Here is a 22,458-nt window from a genome sequence, read left to right as displayed (position 1 = left end):
GGCTTGATCCCAGGACCCTGGGATCATGACCTGAGCCAAAGGCAGACACATAACAACTGAGCCACCCAGGCGCCCCTATTTCTAACATTTCACAAAGTGTTTTTGTTGACATTCTATAAACGTCTTCCAATGTTCCAGTATTTTCTTAGTGTTAAAATACTATATTTTTTAAGTATTTCTATAAAATTCGTACTTTCTGGAAGACTTTTCAGAGAAATCTGATGCCTTCTACTTGAACTGAGTTTTCTTGATTCATCTTTTTCCTCCCTTTTGAATATAAACAATCAGACTTGAAGTGTCATTTGTGAAGATACCAAGTTCTTTCAAAGCCTCTGAAACATGTTTTTGGAGGAAGGTTAAAATAGTTTCAAAAGACAGTACTTAAATCCATTTTTCCCAATGTGTAGAGGTGAATTGCTTTGATTGCTTATACAAGTATCTGAAATGGATCAGTTAGTCACTGTGGACTTTTTTATCCATGGAAGGCACCATCAATGGTTTCCTTATTTTAACTAAGAAAAGGGGTGTTCTACATTCAGGAAATAGGTCCAGCTGATGTGTTCACAGAATTCCACAGAGAAGCATGACCCCATCACCCAAGGCTGGTTCTCCCACCCAGCGGCCGTGAGACAACGGACAGGTGAATACTTCATCGGTCACAAAGAAAGACAGAGCCTGCCCTACCTATCTCCCCGGCTGCCCCTGCCTGGGGGACACTTACTGTCATCCAGGGGCATCTTCCTCTGCGGGGCGACAGCATTGGGTTTCAGGTTGCGATAGTCCCGTGAGAGTGCGGAGATGAGGTTGGCATGGTTGATGGAGCGCACAGGCCACTGCTGCTCATTCTCGGGGAGGTTCGGCCATGGAAGCAGCAGGATGTTAGAGAGGGCTCGGCACACCAACACCTGGGCCTGGAAGAGACCCCCACGGGCATCCGTCAGAGGGCGAAGAGCAACACACAAGTGCACATGACATGACCTAGGCACCCCCCGACAAACACCACCCCCCCGACCCCACCCCACCCCCACCTCAGGCCTCCAGGCTCCTTTCTCACAGGCTGGGCCTGGAGCTTTGGTCCAAGTCTAAGGTAATGCAGGAGGGGAGAGAAACTGAAGTCTGGGTCCAGCACACTCCAGGCCCAGCCCTAATAATCTTTCCTGGGGCCACCCCTTCCCTCTACTCAGGTACCAGAAGCATTACAGAGGGAAAGGTCACGGACACCACAGACACTGGCCTTCACACCCTCCGAGGAGCTGCTCAGAACAGGGCTGAGAGCGCGAGGCCGTAAGAGCAGCTCTCTCCCTCAATCCCAGGTGCTCTCCAGTAACTGCTTTGACTGCCCTCTGACACCCTCTCTGTTTTGTTTGTTTTTAACTTCTAGCCTAAGCCTCCTGAAGTTTATGAAGATCCTTGTCTGGATGGAGTGTCTCTATCCGAAGAAAACAAATATAACCACAAAAACAGACTGTTTTAAGCCAAAAAGAACACAAGGGGACTCTGACGACCAGCCAGGTCACCAGCTAAGCAGCAGTGCCCACGTGCCCCCGTGCCCCCAGCAGGAGGTTTTTGCAGCCTAATCAGCACGCTGCGCGGCGGCCACACTGGGAAGGGCCTGATGAGAGAGCGCTGAGGCTGCCCTATGGGCCACATGTGAGGAACCCGTCTCCGTTGGCGTGGCCTCTAAACTCTGAGTGCAACAGAAAGGCCAGCCTCCCCTTCCTCAGCCTCCCTGAGTCTGAGCCACACGGCTCCAGGGCCGACGCAAGGTGGTCCCGGGGTCTCACCTTATCGACAAGTCGCTGAGCAGAGGCATCGGTGATTCTGTTGAACACTTTCTGCACCGCGGGAATGCTGATCAGAAAGACGGGCCGCACGGTGGTGGCCAGGGAGACCAGTAAGTGGCATGCGGACAGCAGCAACTTGTCCTGGACCTGGAGATGGAAGAGAACATGTCAGCTCGCTCGCTCTCCTGGGAGGCTGCCATTAGAAGAACTTTAACAAGGCAGCCACAAGCCAAGTACGGCGCCGGGAGGCATTATACCACCTAGGCTCTGTACCAAAGAAGCTTCCAGGGACGACGCCCAGCAATGAGGGACCCAAACTCTGTGCCTCACTGAGGCTCCTGACCTCAAGCCGGAAGCGCCCCCCTCTGGTTCCTCTTGTCCCTAGTCACCGACACGTCTGGACTCTGTCACTCCTCAGCTCTACAATCCCTCGGCAAATTCCTTGGCATACCATTCAAACTACTCGGGATTGTTCATCTCACTCCTCTTTGTTCCAACCAAGCCAGTCTTTCTCTCCACCCGCCTTCCTGCACCCCACCAGTCATGCCAGGTTCTCCTGCTTCCTCCCCTCGGCATGCCAATCAAAACCCTGGTTCGAGGACCATCCGTCCTTTTCAAGTTAGCAAAAGAGAAAACTCTTTATAGATAGGACCTAATGCTGGTAAGACTGGTGAAAAAAAGCACACCAAAGAGTCATGGGCATGCAGAATTATTTTGGAAAGGAAGATTATTAGAATTTCCTAGAACCACAAACTATCCCTAACCTTTAATCCAATCACTTACTCTAAGAAAATCACCCAAAAGGAGGATAAACAGAGGCAACTTTAAAGTCCAGCAATGGCTAGGTAAATTATAAATTATATAAATCCCCCTCATGGGACATTGTAACTCATTTATAACAAACTCAACAAAAATGGACAGAATGCTATGTGTGATTAAAACTACAAAAAGACAAACATCTATATGCCATATAATATAAATTGGTGGTCTTCTCAAAGGACAACTGACTAGAACCTACAAATTTACTTGGATACACCTTTGACCCAGCAAATCCACTTCCCGAAATCCATCCTACAGGGATATACACACCAAGAACTGACTTCCATCAAGAGGAAAATTATAAAACATCCCCACTACAGAATAGCAGTGTTTTGGAGAAGGGGACTAAAGAGTATCACAACTTTTTGGTCTATAAATTTGAAAGGTATTTTACATTTTCACAATGCGCATATATTCATGTGGGACTTGGCTAAAAAAATAAAGTTATGTTTGAATTTATGTGGCCCACAGTTCAAAAGGAACATTTGGAATGACACATGGTTCTCTCACAGCGGTGAGAATTAAGAGTCTAATACCAAGCAAGATTTTGATTCTATAGTAAGTGGGTATAGGAACAGAAGGACAAAGAGTCAGCTACAAAGTACAACGCCTGCTGTTCCAGGACCTTGGTGCTGATCAGAGGTGTGACTGCATCCATGGTGGTGGAGATGAGCGTAACAAACTGCTGTGTGTTCTGTCGATGAGCTTCACTGCAATACTGTGCTAGCCAGTGAGAGTAAGCCTGCAGAGCAGCCAGGGACTGAGCGTGCCTGCGAAGGGGAGAGAAGATGCGACTTTAAAGGTCAAAATATATTAGCATTGAAGGAAGAATTCCACCCAGTGCATTTACTGTTCTAAGACACAGGTGATGGTGCAGAAATCATTTACTTGCTCAGGTAGGACCTGAAAACGAAAACTCATTGTCTAAACCTTACCACCACTGCCTCTAACACAGGAGACAGTCGGCCCTCTAAGGAGCTGTGGCTCCTTTTGATGGAGAATGCACTTTAGAAACCAAGAGCCTGGGTCCTCAGGGGAGCATTCTTTCTGGGGTCTCACTGCTCCTAGGGCCTTTTAGGCAACAGAGCTAGGATTCAGGCTGACACCACGTGGAAATCAAACTGAGCATCAACTCAGGAGGGCAAACTGACCTCAAGTGCCTCCAGATATGATACAAGAACAACACATTGCCACCTATCTACTGTTCTTACTAAAAATGTTAAACATCAATCTCATACAGTACAAAAACTAGACAAATCCAGATTTTTTAAGATTTTCTTTAAAAAAATAAGGTCTAGGGCGCCTGGGTGGCTCAGTTGGTTAAGCGACTGCCTTCGGCTCAGGTCATGATCCTGGAGTCCCGGGATCGAGTCCCGCATCGGGCTCCCTGCTCGGCAGGGAGTCTGCTTCTCCCTCTGACCCTCCTCCCTCTCATGCTGTCTCTCTTTCTCTCTGTCTCAAATAAATAAATAAAATCTTTAAAAAAAATAAAAAATAAAAAAATAAGGTCTAAATCTCCAAAAATTCAGTTTCTCTTTTCCTCTCCTCCTCTCTTTTCTTCTCTCCCTCTCTCCCCTGCCCCCCACCAACATGTACAATCTGGGGAGCTGGTCTAGATTACAGAAGGTAAATGTAATACATGATTCATGATTAGTTAAGCCTTGGATTAAAAAAAAAAAAGATATAAAGGATATTTCTGAGATGACTGGGAAAATCTGAGTATGGAAAATATTTTATACACACACACACACACACACACACACACCCTTAAAAATGCTACATATTGGGGCACCTGGGTGGCTCAGTCAGTTGAGCATCCCAACTCCTGGTTTCGGCTCAGGTCATAGTCTCAGGGTCACGAGATCCAGCCCGGCACAGTGCAGTCTGCTTGAGATTCTCTCCCTCTCCCTCCACTCATGTGTGCTTGCTCTCTATCTCAAATAAATAAATAAAATCTTTTAAAAATTGCTAGATATTACTGTATCCATGAAAGTCTTTGAGTGGTGATAATGGTATTGTGGTTATGTAGGAGGATGACCTTGTTCCTAGAGAAACACGCTGAAGGGTTTATAGGTGAAGTGACATGTTGTCTTCAATTTACTTTCAAACAGTTCACCTAAAAAATTTTTTAAAGTGTGGGTTCACATGTGTATACAAAAAGAAAGCAAAAGAAACAAAAGCCAGTGGGGAAAATATTTATAATTGATGAATCTAGTTTGAGAGTGTAAGGGTGTTCATTCTATTTTTTCCCCTTTTCTACAGGTGGTAACTTTTTCAAGATAAGAAGGTAGGTAAGCAAAGGTATTAAGTACCTTAAAGTAAGAAAGTGCTGGTAATTCATAGTGACCAAGCAGTTATTTTGTATTTTGTATTTAGAATGCATTGATCGTTTTACCCTTCAAGCTTTGAGTACCAAAATTAAGAAAAAGGACATCAAAGTGTGGCTTCAGGGTCTAGGAATTTCAGTCACTCTATCGAATTCACAGAGCTCCGTAAGGCTGAGAAGGGGCTCTGAAACTTCCTGAAATTGTGTGCAAGATGTTATATGTTTATGAGCAAATTAGCATTCTTCTCGGCAGAAGCTTCACAGCTTTCTCTAAATTCTCAAAAAGGAAAGCTATATATACACACGCATACACACACACTCTTAAAAAAAAAACCAACCTAAACCACTATAGTAAATAAGACTATCGTTTACCTAATTTGCAGCTCAAGAACTAGCTAGCACAGGGGTCAGCAGACTTTTTCTGCAAATGCCAGGGTGCAAATACTTCAGGCTTTGCAGGCCATACACACTCTCTCCATCCCAGATACTTGATGCTGCCCCTGCGGCATGAAAGCGGTCACGGGTGGTACGTAAATGAACGGGCGGGCTGTGTTCCAGGAAATCTTCATTTACTAAAGCTGGCAGTGGGCCGGATGTGGGACAGGCCCTAGTCTGCCCACCCCTGCTCTGGTCTAGAGCAAGCCTTCTGGGCAGTGTGATCGCTGGGACATGGCCCCATCTCCACTCCCCATTCCTTTAGCCCTTCCACAGTCACTTTCCTAATGGCTCTCCACTGTCCAAAAAGCTTCTCCAAGTGTGGTCCCTGAATGTCCTTCAAAATCACCCCAGTTCCTGGGTCACACGCAAACACCCGAGGAGCCTCAGGCCATCCTGCTGTAGTCAGAATCTCTGAGGCATTCTCCGTACGCCACAGCTTCAGTCACTGGCCTACAGGATAAGGCTTAGGGCACTCGAGTTGTTCCCACCGTAGTCCTCCCATGCCTTTCTGGCCCCCTCTCCCACCGCACAAACCGCTCACCGCCTCCCTGACTGCGGGACCGTGAGACACATCTGTGTCTCAGTTCCTCTTGCTCTTCCCTCCTGAAATGCCCGCTCCATACATCCTCTGCTCCCAGCTCTCACTCGCCTGATGCGTTCCACTTACTCCAACCCCCCGCCCCCAGGCAATCCTCTCTTCCAGATTTGGAGGAGGGAGTCATTCTCCTCTTCATGGCAACCACCACTGCTCCTTTGTATCTATAAACTGATTTATAAACTAGAGGACTTGGCCTTTCCCGAGAATGCACCAGCAGCCCACTCCGTACTTACACATCGATGAGATCAGGTTTCAGTACTGACGGCACAGCAGTTTCAATGTTGTACAATTTTATCTGAGATCCATACAGAGTGACTTTGACCAACCTGTTGGCAAAGAAATTGGTTAAGAGGAAACACTCAGCTTATGGACTAAAACAGACAAAATGGACAAGGTACCAACAAAGGTCCTGAGGACAGACATGTTTCCATCTAAACAAGAATCAAGACCAGACCTTCAACTTTATCCCAAAGATCTAATCTGAGATGTGCATAAAGATTTATACAAAGATACTAACTAAAGCATGACTTACAGAGCCAAAAAATTTTGAACACAAAATAAATATCTAACAGGTAGAGTATAATATACACCATAAAAGTAGTTAAGATGGAAGTATTTTATGTTGTGTATTTTACAATGAAAAATTTGAGAAAAAGTAAATGTTTCAGATGGATAGCTATATGATAAAGAAAATACAGAAAGTGGTCACTGCAGAATCTAAGTGATGGGTATATATGGGTGTTCGCTCTACAATTTTTCCAACTTTTCTTAAGATTAAAAAATGTTCCTGTTAAAATATCTGAGGAAGGGGCAGGGAATGAAGTAAAAGCTTTTAGAACAAATTGAAGGGTTTTTAACTTCAAGCACAATCCTTTCAGAAGCAAGTTGCTGAGCCCACTGGCTGCCCAAGGGCTCACTGCATACAAACGAGCCTTTAATCCAGTAACTGAGAGCCAGCTCCATGGGGAAATGGAAAACGCCTCTTTCATTAGAGACGGACGTTCCTTTCTGGGCAAAAGGAAGAAGCTGGAAGCCCAGCAAAGTTCTGTCTGTGCCTGCTCTGTAACGAAGCTCTCTAAAGGAGCAGGTCTGAGGCAGACGCCAGGGAAGACAGTGGGCATTCTTCTCCCGCGGTGCCCCAGTGCAGAGCTTCTCAAGCTTCACCGAGCCGAAGAACCCACTGAGGAGCTTGTTACTCAGCAAGCTCCCTGGTCCAACCCCACAGACTGACTGTGCTCGCGAGGAGGAGCCTGGAAATCTGGACCACACTCTGAAAACTGCTCCTCTCTGAAGGGAGCAGAAAGCAGGACTTCCCTAGAAAACCACAAGCTTGCGTCCCAAAGCATGCAGGGTTAGGGAGCAGTCAGAAAATGAGGGTCAAAGAGCCAAGGGCTCTCAAGTGGGAAGTTCTGGAAGGGGCCAGCATGATGACATAAGCGATGCACACACGTGCACCCGGCGTGTAATTCTCTAAACCGCTTTCTGTTCTGTGCCCAGTCAGAGTACACTTCGGCGGCGCTTTACCCTTTCAGCCTATAAAACTCAGTATCTGTACCTGCTGAGGAACAACTCCATCCCCCCAGCCCCAAGCCTGGCCCCGCCACTGCCCTTCCTCTCAGGCTCTGACGAGTCTCTGCACCTCCTGTGAGTAGAATCACACCGTGTTCGACTTCACGTCTACAGCAGCCTTTAGTGCTGTTCCGCACTAAAAATGGACTGCTAAATGGGTCTTTTACCATTTCTACATTTAGCACTTTCACTAGTAGGCTTGTTGTGTGTAACCTCTAAGTGAAAAGCCAGCTCATCACACTGACTATGAAGATCACGTAGCCATAACAAAGAGCCTTCTCTCATACTTTATTCTAAAGGAAGACAAAATAGCAAAGTATCTTTAAGTACTGGGCCTGCAAACCCAAGCAGTGCAGAAAGATGTACATATAAGGACCTAGGAAATACCGATGCAGGGACTCTGAAGTCTGAAAAAATATGGATTTCAGACAGGAAGAAACCATCAGCGGCAACAGGCCCCGCCAGGAAGAAGAGGAAGAAGGACGCTGGAGGCAGAAGCTCTGTGGTCCGGAAAGAGCACAGCAGGTAGACTCAGGAAACTGGTTACAATCCACGTGTTCCCTCTTGTGAATAGTGTGACCTGAAGCAAGGCACTCACCACCTCTGGCCCACAGTTTGCTCACAGATAACATGACCATCCCGTCCCTCAAAGTAAAGCATGAAATAAAATGTGCAAAACCACTTTTGAAAATTTCCTACTACCACATGCTTTTATTATTATTATTAATCTGGCTTTTAAAGATTTACTCGAAAACTCAGTTATCTCTGCTTTTAAGCTAAGAGTAACAGTTAAAAAAAACTTTGGTGTGCAAGTCACTAGGCTTGGGGCTTGGTTTCGCTGTGTGTTACCAATGATTTGGCTACTGGGCCAGTGAAAGAGTCCGGTGTCCCAACTTCGGGCTGGACCCACATCCACCCAGTTTTGATCTAATCAATCCACCAATTACCTTTAAACAATCTGAACCTCCTATTATATTTGAAGCATCTTTTTTTTTTAATTTCTTATTTAAATTCAATTTAGTTAACATACAGTATATCATTAGTTTCAGGGGTAGAATTAAGTGATTTATCAGTTGCATGTAACACCCAGTGCTCACTACATCAAGTGCCCTCCTTATTGTCCATCAGCCAGTTACCCAATCCTTCCACCCACCTTCCCTCCAACAACCCTTAGTTTGTTTCCTAGAGTTAAGTCTCTTATGGGGGGCGCCTGGGTGGCTCAGTTGTTAAGCGTCTGCCTTCGGCTCAGGTCATGATCCCAGGGTCCTGGGATCAAGCCCCGCATCGGGCTCCCTGCTCTGCAGGAAGCCTGCTTCTCCCTCTCCCACTCCCCCTGCTTGTGTTCCCTCTCTTGCTGTGTCTCCCTCTGTCAAATAAATAAAATCTTTAAAAAAAAAAAGGAGAGTCTCTTATGGTTTGCCTCCCTCTCCGTTTTCATCTTATTTTTCCTTCCCTTGCCTTATGTTCATCAGTTTTGTTTCCTAAATTCCACCTAAGTGAGATCGTACATTGTCTTTCTCTGACTTATTTCACTTAGCATAATACTCTAATTCTATCCACATCATTGAAAATGGCAAGATTTCATTCTTTTTGACAGCTAATATTCCTGTGTGTGTGTGCGCGTGTGTGTGTGTCACATCTTCTTTATCCATTCATCTGCCAAGCATCTGACTTTTTAAGCATACGAGTTCCTGAGAGGGGAGCAGGGAGGCCTGGGTAGTGGGAAGTGGTCCGTAACAAATACAGCTATAAACCCGAGGAGGGCCCCAAGGGGAGGGGTAAGGAATGAAGGCTGCTGGTGGAGAGGCTGGGAACCACTTCTCGGGTCAGCGTTAACTCCTCAGGACCTTAACAGGACTGGGAAAAGTCCCACCTCTGGCATCTAGCTGCCTACTTGGAAGAGGCCAACTGACTGTGTCTGTCCTTCGACTACCAGGCCTTTCCGACTGTCTCTTTACCCTGTGGGCAGAGACGTACGACTGACCTCACCTGGTTTCTTCTGAGGCAAGTCCTGTCTTTTTGTCTACAGACCCGATCTTCGACGAAGTAACAGCTCACATGTGTTGTCTGCTACGTGCCAGGCACTGTGCTAAGTGCTTCCTCTCATTAATTCTCACAAAAAGCTACAAGACACCAGGTCCCCTCCATGTTACAGACAACAGACCTGAAGTTCGCAGAGGTTACGTGGCTGCTCCATATGCACCTTGAGCCTGGCAACATGCCGCCCGCACACAAGAAGGAATGACTGGGCTCTGAGGGAGGAAGGGCGCCACGACGGGAACGCCGCCTACCTCTCCACGACCGTGAGGGCGTCGCTGAACCGCGCTGCAAACACGTCTCCGATGAAGTACTCGGCCAGCCGGCCCACAGCCTGCAGGAGGGAGCTCAGGTCTCTCAGGGAGCAGTGCAGTCGCCGGCAGTCGTTCTCCGCAGTGATGTTCAGCCTGTGTCCTGAAACAGAACACCGCCAACGGTTTCCCACGGGCAGAAGGTGCCATAGGTACCACACCGGCAACAGCTCATCCAGGCAAGCTAACCAACTGCCGAGGGGCGCCTGGGTGGTGCAGTCGGGTTAAGCACTGGACTCTTGATTTCAGCTCAGGTCATGATCTCGGGGTCATCAGGCTCCGCGTTCGGCAGGGAGTCTGCTTGAGATTCTCTTTCTCCCTCTCCCTCTGTTGCTCCCCCCACCGCACGTGTGCAAACTCGCACACACTCTCTCTCTCTCTAAAATAAATCAATCTTAAAAACAAAAACAATGTGAAACACAGCAACCCACAGGCTGCTTCCCAGTAACAAGCCAGGATAGCAGGGCCTGTCTCCACCCAAACCTCGGGCCAGAGTGTGTGAACACGGACAGAGCACCTGATGTGATTCCTCTTGACCCAGAGGTAGTGACACCACCAATTTTACACCCAAGGAAACACACGCAGGGCAGCCCAGTCACTTGCCCAATGTGGGTCATATTTCTGGGGCAGAACTGGTGTCCCAGGTTAAGCCTCTACAACTGCAAACCTGCTTGCTTTCTACACATGGCCCTGTCACAGAATGAAATCTCCACGGGCCGACAGGCAGGATTCACCTCTCTTCAAAGAACAGGGTGTGGTCAGCACTCCACACCCCAGAAGGTCCCAAGTACAGTCTGGAATAAAGGCACAGGGCCTGGATTCAGAAGACACACGTGCCCTGTCGCCGCTGGCTCTGGGCCTCAGCCAGCCCTTCTGAGTCTCAGGTCCTTATCTTTAAAATGGAAAATAATGCTCCCCATCGAATTCACTAGTTTAAGGGCAGTTAGAATGCATACGAAACCCTGTAAACTATAAAGCATCATTCAGTGCTTGTAATAATGATATATAACAAAGAGCGTGTGATTTTCTAAGGCCTGAAGCTTTCTTTTCAATATAATTTCTTCATGCTGAGTGATGAGGATGCAAAGGTGAAGGACAAAAACATCTGCAATTTAGCCACCTCCTTGCCCTGTGGACCCCTCTTCACAAAGGTCCACAAAAGAAAGTGAGAACCGCTGGGCCGAGAGAGCTCGCTCTGCGTCTATAAAGTCCTCCGCCCTCACCCAGTCGGAGGGAGGGAGACCCCAACCCCTGCCTGCGGGGCACCTGCAATACCACCAGCCCAGCCCCCTCCCACTGCCACCTCAGGAGTTTCCTCTCTGTTAGGAGACAAGAACTGGCTAAAGGCAACCCTCCTCCCGCGGCATTCCACAAGCATCTTCCTAGAACCCGGACCTAAGCACACAGCTCCCCTTAAGCAAGGTGCCAAACCTCCTGGGGCTCTCTCCTGGCTCCATGGGAGAACCTGAACCCCCCAGCATCCACTCCAGGGCTTTCGTGACCTCACTGCCTCCTGCCATTCCCATTTCTCACCTGGACCCACCGGGAACCCCCGGGGCCTCAGGTCCCTGCCTGGACTGCCCACGGCATCCCTTGCACACTCTTACACAGTCTCCAGACTCACACAAGTCCCCTTCCGGGAGGCCTGCCCTCTGCACTGCCCAAAAGAAGGAACGCACTTCCCTCCCTTCCTGCATTCCCCTCCAGGGCACCTCATGCACATGGCAGATCAACTAAGGATCTACAAGTCTCCTCACCGACTAGGAACTTCCTCACAGGGAGGGGCTGTGGCTGGTATCCAGCATGGCGCCAGGTACAGAACAGGTGGCCACAATGAATGACTGAACTAAATACAACAGAACACAGAGCCAACGAGAGCAGGACCGGGAGTCTCGGGTGCTTAAGTTCCTCATATGGCCTCTGGGAATGTTCCCTTGATTATTTAAAGGTGACTACGGATAAGCAACACCTGTGGAGGTGCAAACAGCAAGGCTGAACACCTAAGAAGGTGCTGGGAAGTAGCAAGTTTAATGCCTCAGATCCTTCACTGACTTCTGAGTGATGAGGCTCAGAACAGAGCCGGTGACAGCCCCCAAGGGTGGAAAGGAGTCTGGAAAAGGGTGTGGGTCACATTCCGGGGAGCAAGAGGACAAAAGGAAGGGGAGACTCCAGGAAGGACCTTTCAGGGACAGAGCCAGTGACAAAGGCCGGCTTTCGCCTACCCCCCAAATCGCCTGTCCCTCCGGAGACTCACCACCCTGTGCAGGAAGCAGTGCCTCGATGCAATAAACACCAAGTGGGATTCTCAGCCTGTAGGCAGCCCTGCCCAGGCCATGGGGGTGGGCGCCAAAGAGAGCGAGCCAGCTTCCCCCAGCAGAACAAGACCACCCCACACTGCCAGCCACACGAGCCCACGGAACAGACAGAACCAGGAGGTATTTTTGGTCATGTGGAGAGAACACTGCCTCTCCTCCTCTCGCAGCTAACAAAAGCACCACAAATACGCACCTTCTGAACGTCAAGGATTTTCAGGGTTACAGCTACGTAACGGACTCCCAGGGTAAATTGAGACCTGTTGTTCCTTTGCACACCAACCAAGCTTTAGGGCTGTGGGAATAAAGCCTTAAGAAAACTCTGCCCGGGAATCGGGTGTGGTGGTAGTATAGGCCGAAAAGAGAGGAGGCCAGCGTTTATTCCCCAGGGCAGCATGGCCAAGGCTCCGACTCTGCACTCTCCTGCGCACCGTACCTCCACCTTCATGGCCCTCACCCTCACCCATGAGGCTCCACCCTGCCCACTGCTTCTCAACTTATTCACGTACTTAACCCTACAACTAGGTACCCTTGTTTACCTAAGAACTAGATGCTTGAATAGTGTTTAAACATGAAGGGAAACATTTTGTGTTTCCCTTTTTAAAACCAAACGAAAATACCACCCTAAATTGGGTTTCCATTGGAGTACGGTTCCTAACAGTCATTAAGTCATCCCGAGCAGGCCTGCCCCCACTGCCCCCCGCCGCCAGCCCGTGCCCCTGAATCCACACAAATACACCTGAGGCAGGGCCTCCTCCCAGCACTGCCCCTTCGGCCTCTTCCCCGATGTGTCTCCAGGGAGTCTTCCATCTTTAAACAATGAGGGGAAAAAGTGTCCCCCCCAATTCCTTATGATCATCCCTGGTCCCACCCCCTGAGGGGAGAACACAAAACAAGCCTAAGCCTGCTGACACACAGCAGTCTTGGGGAGAGGTGAAGAAGCTTCTCCTCTTGGCTGAAATACACCCCTGGGTCCCTTCATTTCCCATGTCACCCTCCTGCTGAGAATCCTTGCCATCCTGATTGTTCCCCTCTAACCCGCCCGAATTTGTCAAAGAGCAGTACTTAGAATAAAAAACAGCTTGGGACTGCTGTGATTTTAAACTATTAGTTTGAGCCATAAGAAATTGCTGATATTGGACCATTTCTGACCAACCAAAACTGCAATTCCATATAATTCAACTGAATACACATGTGCCATGTAAGGTTCACATTAGTGCAAACTGCTGTTTTTTTCCTTCCCGCTCTGTCTGCAAGGCAGGAAGTACCCCAAATCAAAGTCGCTGCCCCCACCCCCAGACCTAGAACCCTCCTCGTACCACCAGCAGCACAAAATGCGGCAAGCAGCCACCTCAACTCGAGGGGCAGGCCTCAGCTCCCACTGAGAAAGCCGCTGCAAACCACCCACATCTTCTTTGGCTAAGGCCTGGATGTCCCCCTAATAGCAAAGAACAGCTGCGAAGGGGAACCCTCCAAAGGGAATTACTGCTGAGAGGTTTCGAGAGAGAAAAGACCATGGCCACACTGAAGTCCTCTCGCACATAAAGCAAGTCACCCTGAGGCTGTCGAGATGCACTCCTGACCACGTCCAAAGGACAGCTGCCTGGCAAGTCACACCTTCATGTTAACTATACTCCGTCTTCTCTTTGTTGGGGGCCTGGGGAGGCAAGGGTGATGACACTTGAGGGACACCACTCTGAGAGAACAAGTAGGTCGTAAATAAACCCCAGCGGAACAAAGAATCTAAGAGATGCAGCAACCGAAGACAGGATTTCTCAACCCACAACTGGTGAGGAGGAGCAACGAGGGGAGCCAAGGGGGACGCCCCGGGGCTGGGAGAGAGGCCCACAGCCACCGTGGCACCGCAGGCAACAACATGTCTCGCCTCGGACCTAATCACAGGCGTAGGGGCAGAAGGCCAGCAACAGTCAACAGGAAGACTCCCATCGGCACAGGCCCCAGAGGAAACAGAAGAAGTAAAGGCTGGTGAGAAGTGGTGCACACGAGTGGCAGGGCCACCCTGTCAGAGGAAGACACCCCGGTTTCTGTTAAGAGACAGCAAGGCTGCTGACCCAGCACGGAGGTTACCGGAGAGGGTGAATGGCCATGGGAACCAGGGAACAAAATGTATTCAGAGTTTCCATTTGTTTTAAAGGCCTTGCATTGGAAACTTGGCTTCGGAGCCACCAAGGGATGGGGGAATGCTTCGTCATGGATAAGAGAGCTTGTTTTAAAATGGGAAGTACTTCTTTGGCCTGAGAGGTTTTGCCCCTAGAGTATGCACCAAGGATCAGCACTAGGGATGAGATTTATAAACAATCCGGAGAAGCCAAGCACACTGTGAAATTGTCAGCAAATGGCTTTCAATGAGAACAGGTATATGATATTTCATGTAGGGAAAAATAAAACAGATTATCCTTCTCGGATTATGTCTCAGAAAAAGGACTTAAAAATCACTCAGATTTTCACCCAAAGACAGACTCAATGTAACGTCAAGAAGGCAGCGACAACCCCGAAAAGGAACGTGGGGTCAATGCAGGGAAGTGTGGGGGAGGGAGTGCCTGCTCAACTTTTTTAAAGATCAAGAATAATGTCTTGAGGATGCCAAGTACATTCTAATTTGATGAGTGGCCCTGAGGGAGAGACCACCAGGGCACAATTTTTCCCCAAGAATGGCTGCTAGAAACATCTGTCGCATTGGTACACAAATGACTTTCATTAATGGTGACAGCACATTTTACAGGCATGTTTGCTTTGAAAAGTGGTCTTTTTAAAGTTCTTTGTAAGTTGTTCTTAGCCTATCTACAAACTTTGGGGCATGCCAAGTCCCATCAACCTCCTGGGGCCCAGCGGATTATTTAGAAGCTAATAGAGTCATGGAAACAAACCGTCACAGGCCACTAAGAAGGGCAGCCTCAGAAAGAGCCTCTCGTGAAGGCTCTGCCATGAATAACAAGCTCGTCCAGGAGATGGTCTCTACCCCGGGCAGTTCTGTGCCAGTCTGAGACAACAGTTACACAACAGAGGGACTGGAGGCCAGGCCGGGCACAATGCCCAGAGGGGAAAGACGGTGAAGAAGAGCAGTGTGAAACGACCACCAGAGATGGGAGGGACTGGGAGGCGAGGGTGAGCACAGGTGCATCTGCAAGCGCAATGGTAAGTTTCTGGTGTTTTTGCTAGCAAAATGGACGTCAGATTTGATTTAATTCAACTTCTTAATCATCCCCTGTTATATCATATTGGGACAAATAAACATCTCTGGACATCAATTTCCCCTTCCGTGAAACAGGAGCAACTGGTATTAGTCCTCCCAGCTCCAGGACAGGTGAGAGAGTTAAGGAGCAAGTAGGCAAATACTACAGTGCCGAGCAGGTAATGCGCATTCGACAAACAGAAGCTATTATTGTTATCAACAAAATAACCCCAAAATGCCGAGCCGAAACCCCAAGGAGGCGAAGCCTACAAAGGACCGCCCAGCTGTGGCCACGCCGCCCGCAGGCCATCGACAAGAGGGAAGCTAACGATCGCTAGCTGTCAGCGTGCTCCACACGAGTCCGCCTGCGCCGGAGCCACTCCTGTGTCCTGCTTCCAAACACCAGGCAACAAAGAGCACATGGCAGGGAAGCCCAAGGCCATTTCTCCTTAGCGTACTTGCTGGTCGAAAAGACCTAAGGAAATATTCTAAGTGCTGGGGGTTTTTTGAAAGTCCTCCCTCTTTACTCCAAATTAGCTGCCTCTCTCTCTCTCTCTCTCTCTCTCTGAAACAGCTCTTGGGAACGCACTGTCAGAGTCCCATCTTTTACCTCCCCCACAGCTTCTTTTTATCATGATTCTTTAGGAAAGTTTTCCCTGTGTAGAAGTGGGGAGAGATAGAGCCATGGGAAGGTGGCAGTGGAGAAATCATGTTCCGACAGCAAAGACGGCAATAATTAAGTATCAGCCCGATATTTTTCTTAATGTTGATTAAATTAGAAAATAAAAACCAGTTTACCTGACCCTGAAGTAACTATAAACTGCTGTAACCCCAGATAAACTTCTAAATTGTCCTGAAGAACTGGGAACTGAAAACAAAGAAACAAAGATTAAAAAAAACCAAACAAACATAAATGCAAATTTTAACAGCATTTTAACATTAAAACATTATAAGTATCTATGGGGGGGCAGGCATCAGATAAAAGAAACTTTTCTCTGGGAACCTTTACAGGCAGCTAAGCAGAAGCGTCTCGATTCAGTGCCCTGCCCCCTCAGCAATTTCTCCAATTCACACCACCAATTAACGTTTGGAATAAGAAAGAAAACAACATTATCAGTTTGATACTCTTTTTCTAAACAAAGCAGTGGATGCTGGGTAGGACTATAATGACTGTCATGTTCCTAAAAGAGGGGACATCAAACCCCAAATGCTCTATACCTTCTAGAGCTTGGAGACAGGGCCTATCTATCTCCCTTCAATTCCAAGGGAAACTCTAGTCTGGAAAGAACTACCAGATATGCCTTATTCAAGTGCATAGCAAAATGAAAAGACAGGCCAAATTTTTTGGAAGTCAGATTCCCTTACTCATTTAGCAGACAGGACCTTCATAACCAAAGCTGTATCTTTTCTCTCTAAAGCTGCTCACTCACCATTAAGATATAGATCAGACTTTAATATGACAGGTCCCTATGAAAGACAGCTGACAAAACACAACAGCACTTTCTACAAGAGAACACAAGCCCCCGAAATCATCGTGCCCTTCCTTGAAGAAGAGGTAGGCTTAGTGAAATCTCCTCAAATAACAAGCACCACTTCGTGAATGAAAGCAGTCCTTACGCCTAAGATTCTAGCACATAAATATAGGCAGAGTGCTAGCGATGAGCTTTACAACGGCTCGCTTTCCAGCAATGTAATCTTTATAAGTCCTCTACGTGGCCTGGCCATTTTTGAGCTACTGATGCAGGCATGAAGGAAGGCATTAGGAAAATTCATATTACATCCAAGAGTTCAGGAAAGAAAAACAGCACTTCCAAAAGTTGATTTAAAATATGTGGGGGAAAAGTTAACATTTGTTAAACTTGAGGTTTGGTTATGGTAATTATTATTCTCTTTAAAAAGAAATAAATAAAATAAAATATATATAGGTACATATACACACGCACATACATATATATATATTTTAAATATCGGTGAGCAAAGCAGCTTACTACCCATGCTACATGTGCAGGGAAAACACTAGGCTCTTCATTCCCCTCCAAGAGGCGAGTTACCAGTGTTGAGAAGGCGTGTGTGGGAAGGAGCTCCATCACCTTGGCCACCACCTCCAAGCTCTGGCGCAAGTATCGCTGCCACTCTGTCTGCTGCTGCAGGGGAAACAGAAGGATCAGCTCTCCCAGAAAGGCAGAGTCTTGACATCTCCCCTGCCCCTTCATCCGCAACCTCAAGTCCACTCTTAGACAGAAGGTCTTGAAGAAATGGCAAATGATCAAACCAGGTTACTTAGTACTTGAAAAAGATCAACCTAGAGTATTTTTTAATCCAATGAATTAACTTCATAAAAAGTTATTTCCTCAGAAAGCACATGATCCACAGAGAATGACCTACTTTTCTCCTACGGTCACAGGAATACAGATTTCAAAAAGCCACTTGTGAAGTGTTCAAGTCCCCTTTATGACATCCTAGCTACAGGAAGTGGCTACTCATTCATTACCTTCTGAGACAGTCCATGACTACCTTCCTTTCAGTATAATGGACTACATTAGTGCCACTCAAAGTATGGTCCACAGACAAGACAGCACCAGCATCTCCTGCAGGTCTGTAGGTAATGCAAATTCTGTGGCCCCACCCCCAAATCAAAGTCTGTTTAACAAGCTGTCCCAGTGATTCTCACCCATGCTCAAATATGAGAAGCACTGTACTAAATCATACAGTTAACAAGAAGTTGAAGCTCAAGTTTACCAAGCACACACAATGTGCCAGGCATGTAGCCAGTCCTTCCACAAGCGACCCTCATGTAACTGTCAGCACAGGCCAGTCAGACACATCGCTCCCCTTTCGTGAGAGGAGAAAATTAAGGCTCAGAGAAATTGAAGGCCCAGACTTCTATCTCCTTCGGGTCCAAGGCCTTTGGGTTCCAAGTACAAGGCTCTTTCTAACCCAAACATAGCCACCCCTCAAGATCTTAACCATGCCACCGTCACTGTTATTTTGAAAGCCATACCAGTGACCTGAAAATTCTAAAGTGCATGGTGATTAAGAAAAAGGAACATGGGAATTGTGTCCTTCAACACATTTTCTTTATCCATGATGGGCACACCAGCATCAATAAATTCAGGATTGATTTTAAGATACTGATTTACAACATACACTCAAAAGAGTCTTCCTTTCGTTCTAGGCTTACCAGTTAAGTCATGCTTTATTTCCACCTGCATCCAGCCAGCTTTTTGTTTGTCACCCAGGGTGGGGAGCGGAGGTGTGGGTACGAGGCAGAGGAACGAGAGGAGTACAGAGCCCTTACTAAACCTCTTCTCACTGTGCATATGGTTTCTCTGCTCATATCTCTAGTCCATACAGATAAAAATGCCTGTCAACTTCCTTTTACAATTAACGAACCCACAAAGACAAATAGGATATACAGCTGACCTTTAAACAATAGGGGTTTGAACTGCGCAGGTCCACTTATATGGGATTTTTTTTCAATAAACAGTACAGTACTGGAAATTTATTTTCTCTTATGATTTTTTTTTTTTAAAGATTTTATTTATTTGAGAGAGAGAGAATGAGAGAGAGAGCATGAGTGGGGGAGGGTCAGAGGGAGAAGCAGACTCCCTGCCGAGCAGGGAGCCCGATGCGGAACTCGATCCAGGAACTCCAGGATCATGACCTGAGCCGAAGGCAGTTGCTTAACCAACGGAGCCACCTAGGCGCCCTCTCTTATGATTTTCTTAATAACATTTTCTTTTGTCTAGCTTACTTTATTGTAAGAATACAGTATATAATACATACTACAAAATATGTGTTAATTGACCATTTGTTGATAAGACTTCCAGTGAAGTTTTGGGGGAGTCAAAAGTTATACTCAGATTTTTGACTATGCAGGTGGTCAGCGCCTCTAAGCCCTGCACTGTTCAAGGTCAGCTGTAAAGTTCAAATGCACAACTCAAACTGTGAGATTACTCTGGCTCCAGAGCAGAGCTTACAGATTCCCAGTCTCCATCTGGACTCACACCAAAAACGACAATGACTAAGGTCGATTAGGACACGCCACTTACATCGTCATCCAGAGTCTCGTCATCCAGCTCCTCCAACTGGGCCTGGTTGTATCTGAACTGGATTCGATTCAACACCTCCGTGAGCAAAAGGACTAGAGCGTCTTCGTACCTACATGGCAGGGAGAAATTCAACATCAGGTGACAGGAGGCTTTTAGTCTTGAAAAGTCCTCCTGAACTACGAGAAAGAATGGCGTCCCTGCTGGATTACCACATACAAGCAGCACGTGAACTAGATTTAGTTTGTGGGTTGAAAGAGCGTGTGCAGGGTGGAATGGTAGCAGGGGTATTTCTTCATTTCACCATGTTCCAGGCACCTTCTTGATGGACGGATGGATCCATCTGGACTGAGGGACTGAAGGATCATTAGATCATTAGATGATGTCCTTCTCTGTAAAATAAGCTCCACACTGGGCCTCTCACGACCCTGAAATCAAGACCTGAGCTGAGATCAAGAGTCGGACACTTAACCGACTGAGCCACCTGGGCACCCCACCCCCACCCCCAGCAGCCACTCTCATCTTTAAGTCTATTCTGCCTGATATTAGCATAGCTACCCCAAATCTCTTTTGGTTACTGTCTGCATGGAACAGCTTTTACTTTCAACCTATTTGTGTCTCTGAAACTGAAGTGAGTCTCTTACAGACAACATGTAGTTGGATCATGTTTTTTTAATCCATTCTGCCAATCACTGCTTTTTAAACCAGAGAGGTTAATTCTTCACATTTGATGTCATTACTGCTAAGGAAGGACTCTGCCACTGTGCTACTTCTTTCCTCTAGGTCATGGCTTTCGTTCAGTTCCTCCATGACCACCTCCTTTTGTGTACAGACATTTCCTAGGGTGCCATTTTCATTCCCTTGTCATTCCTTTCACCACGCATTTGTTCTATAGTTGGCCCTGGGGATTACAGGTAATTATATATAAATATCAATTTATACTGATTCAATATATGATTCAACAATTCAATCCTTTTAACATCTGTGAGAGGTAGATGGTATTACTGGTGTTTTTCCGACGAGGCAACCACAGTTAAAAGAAGTTAAATAAAATGCCCAAGGTCACCAAGCTAGGTGATTTGAGCCCGGCTTCCATAACTCAACATCCCATGCTCTCTGCGTAAACCACCAATGGTCTTTGAGCCTGCTCTGCCCACTCCCCAAAACCTTACCTTCAGTCAATTTTTAAGAACACTTAAACACCTAAAGGAATAAATGGAAAAAGCTTGGGGAAACCCTGCCCCTTTGACCTATATCTAAGAACTTCTGGAAGAAAACACTGAAAGCCCCAGGTCTGGGTATCCCCCACACATGGGAAGAACCTACTTCAGAAGACACCAAGTTACCTGCAGCAGTTGTACCACAAGGGCCACTAATTTTCAAGAACAAACCAGCTGCCTAAACGTCTGTCTGTCCTGAAGCATTTCTAAGATAGGTTCAAGAACTACTCCCCCTCATAAAGCTGAGCACCCATGCCAGGCCCTCAGCACCGGTCTACGCCGTCCTCCGGGCTGCTGGAGCTGCGAGTGCACAAAGCACCCCTGTCCTCCGCCTGGAGCTTCTGCAGCAGGGGCACCGCAGGGAGACCGAGCGACAGAAGGGGCACAGGGACACCATTGTTCCTGTGGGCTCACCATCCTGGCAGTGTCGCCCAGCCAACACTCACCTGGAAGCAATACATGGGTCCACTTTCAGCTTCCCCATGCCTAGACCCCGCCTCAGGCACTCTCAGAGGTGCCAGCAGCAGCCAGCCTGCATCCCTTCCTCTACGCCGTGAGTACCAGCTCCACCGGGCCCTCTTCTGAGCTCCCAGGGCAACTGCGCACCACCCCCGCCTCAGAGACCTGCGCTCCAGGGGCATGGGGTCCAGCCCTCTGATCTAGACTTTAATAACTCCACCTCTTCCCTTTGTACCCTCAGCCCTAGGGGTGGGGCTCTTCTTGTAGTTCTCATCTGCTTTATGTCGCTGCTTCCTTCTTGCTCTTCCAATCCTCCGGCGCCAGTTTCACCAATTTCCTACACTGAATTCTTAAAATAATTAAGTCTGGTTTCCATCTTCCTGACAGGACTCTACCTCATAAACCATCTAATCCAATGCAGGTGAGTCCTGGGACAAGCTAACCATAGCTAAAAGGTATCCAATGCCAAGATCAAATACAGTCTATCTAGTCTAAGTTACGACCCCTGTAATGAGACTCTGTACAGACAGTCTAAAGGCTTCATTAGCATTCTCCTGAAATGTCAAATTGCAGAGTTTGGTGGGCACAAGAGCTCATTTTTCCACTAAGACAGAAACACTGACCACCCCTCCCCACAGTGTTTGCAAATGATTTAACCTAGGCCAGATGGGCAACTGAGCATGGCCCAGAAACAAATGCTGGCGGCGAAAATCACTAATAAAATATGCAGCATCTGTGGCAAAAATTGCCAATAGCCTCAAAATTCCATTTCAGTAGACTTCAGAGGAAAAGGTAAGATCAAACACATAAGTCTGGAGCTTGTATTTGCCATTTGCTCAGACAGAAATTCCTAAAGTTAGTTACAGAAGTTCTATGCTATAAATTGCTATGATGGACCAACATATCTCCACAATTTTGCTAGGAAAGAAAATCCACTTCAGACCAGAGGGCAGAAGAAACCTGTCATCTACAAATTGTCTTGCTGAACTAAAAGGGAATTTAGAGATTTTGTATGCATAGGCTAACCCTAAATTAGACCTAAAACCCTACTGGCAGTCAGCAACTCTGGCTGCAAAAAAAAAGCTTATCTAAGCATAGAAAATTAAACCCAATTAGAAACCAGGCTAAAGCACACTTAGGTAGTAATTGCTCCCCCAAAGTATTTGATGAAGGTGGGGAGAGTATATGGGTGTGGCAGACTCTGGCTGCCTACCCAATACCCATTCTTCCTTTCTCCCTCAGTTAGACAACTGGGCACTGAGGTCAACTGGAAGACTACATTTCCCAGCCTCCCTTGCAGATGGCAGTGGTTGAGGACATATTAAGAAAAGTCATTAGGTAGG

General features: G+C 47.3%; 1 protein-coding gene across 2 annotated transcripts in view; it reads right to left on the bottom strand.

Moving 5' to 3' along the window:
* The window catches only part of XPO6 (exportin 6), a 102,857-nt gene that overhangs the window by 13,070 nt on the left and 67,329 nt on the right, over nt 1-22,458 (bottom strand). For both annotated transcript variants that reach the window (XM_034989013.1, XM_034989014.1), the window contains 8 exons: nt 19,440-19,548; nt 17,439-17,531; nt 16,186-16,255; nt 9,826-9,985; nt 6,199-6,291; nt 3,229-3,373; nt 1,785-1,931; nt 722-911 (listed from right to left, as the gene is read on the bottom strand). In XM_034989013.1, the coding sequence (XP_034844904.1) occupies nt 722-911; nt 1,785-1,931; nt 3,229-3,373; nt 6,199-6,291; nt 9,826-9,985; nt 16,186-16,255; nt 17,439-17,531; nt 19,440-19,548 (1,007 nt within the window). The remainder of the gene's footprint in view (nt 1-721; nt 912-1,784; nt 1,932-3,228; nt 3,374-6,198; nt 6,292-9,825; nt 9,986-16,185; nt 16,256-17,438; nt 17,532-19,439; nt 19,549-22,458) is intronic.

This window comes from Mirounga leonina, unplaced genomic scaffold (assembly GCF_011800145.1).
Source record: "Mirounga leonina isolate KUSES-001 unplaced genomic scaffold, KU_Mleo_1.0 Mir_454, whole genome shotgun sequence".
Classification (NCBI taxonomy): domain Eukaryota; kingdom Metazoa; phylum Chordata; class Mammalia; order Carnivora; family Phocidae; genus Mirounga; species Mirounga leonina.
Note: the sequence above shows the minus strand (reverse complement) of the source record. Positions and strands in the feature narration are given on the sequence as shown.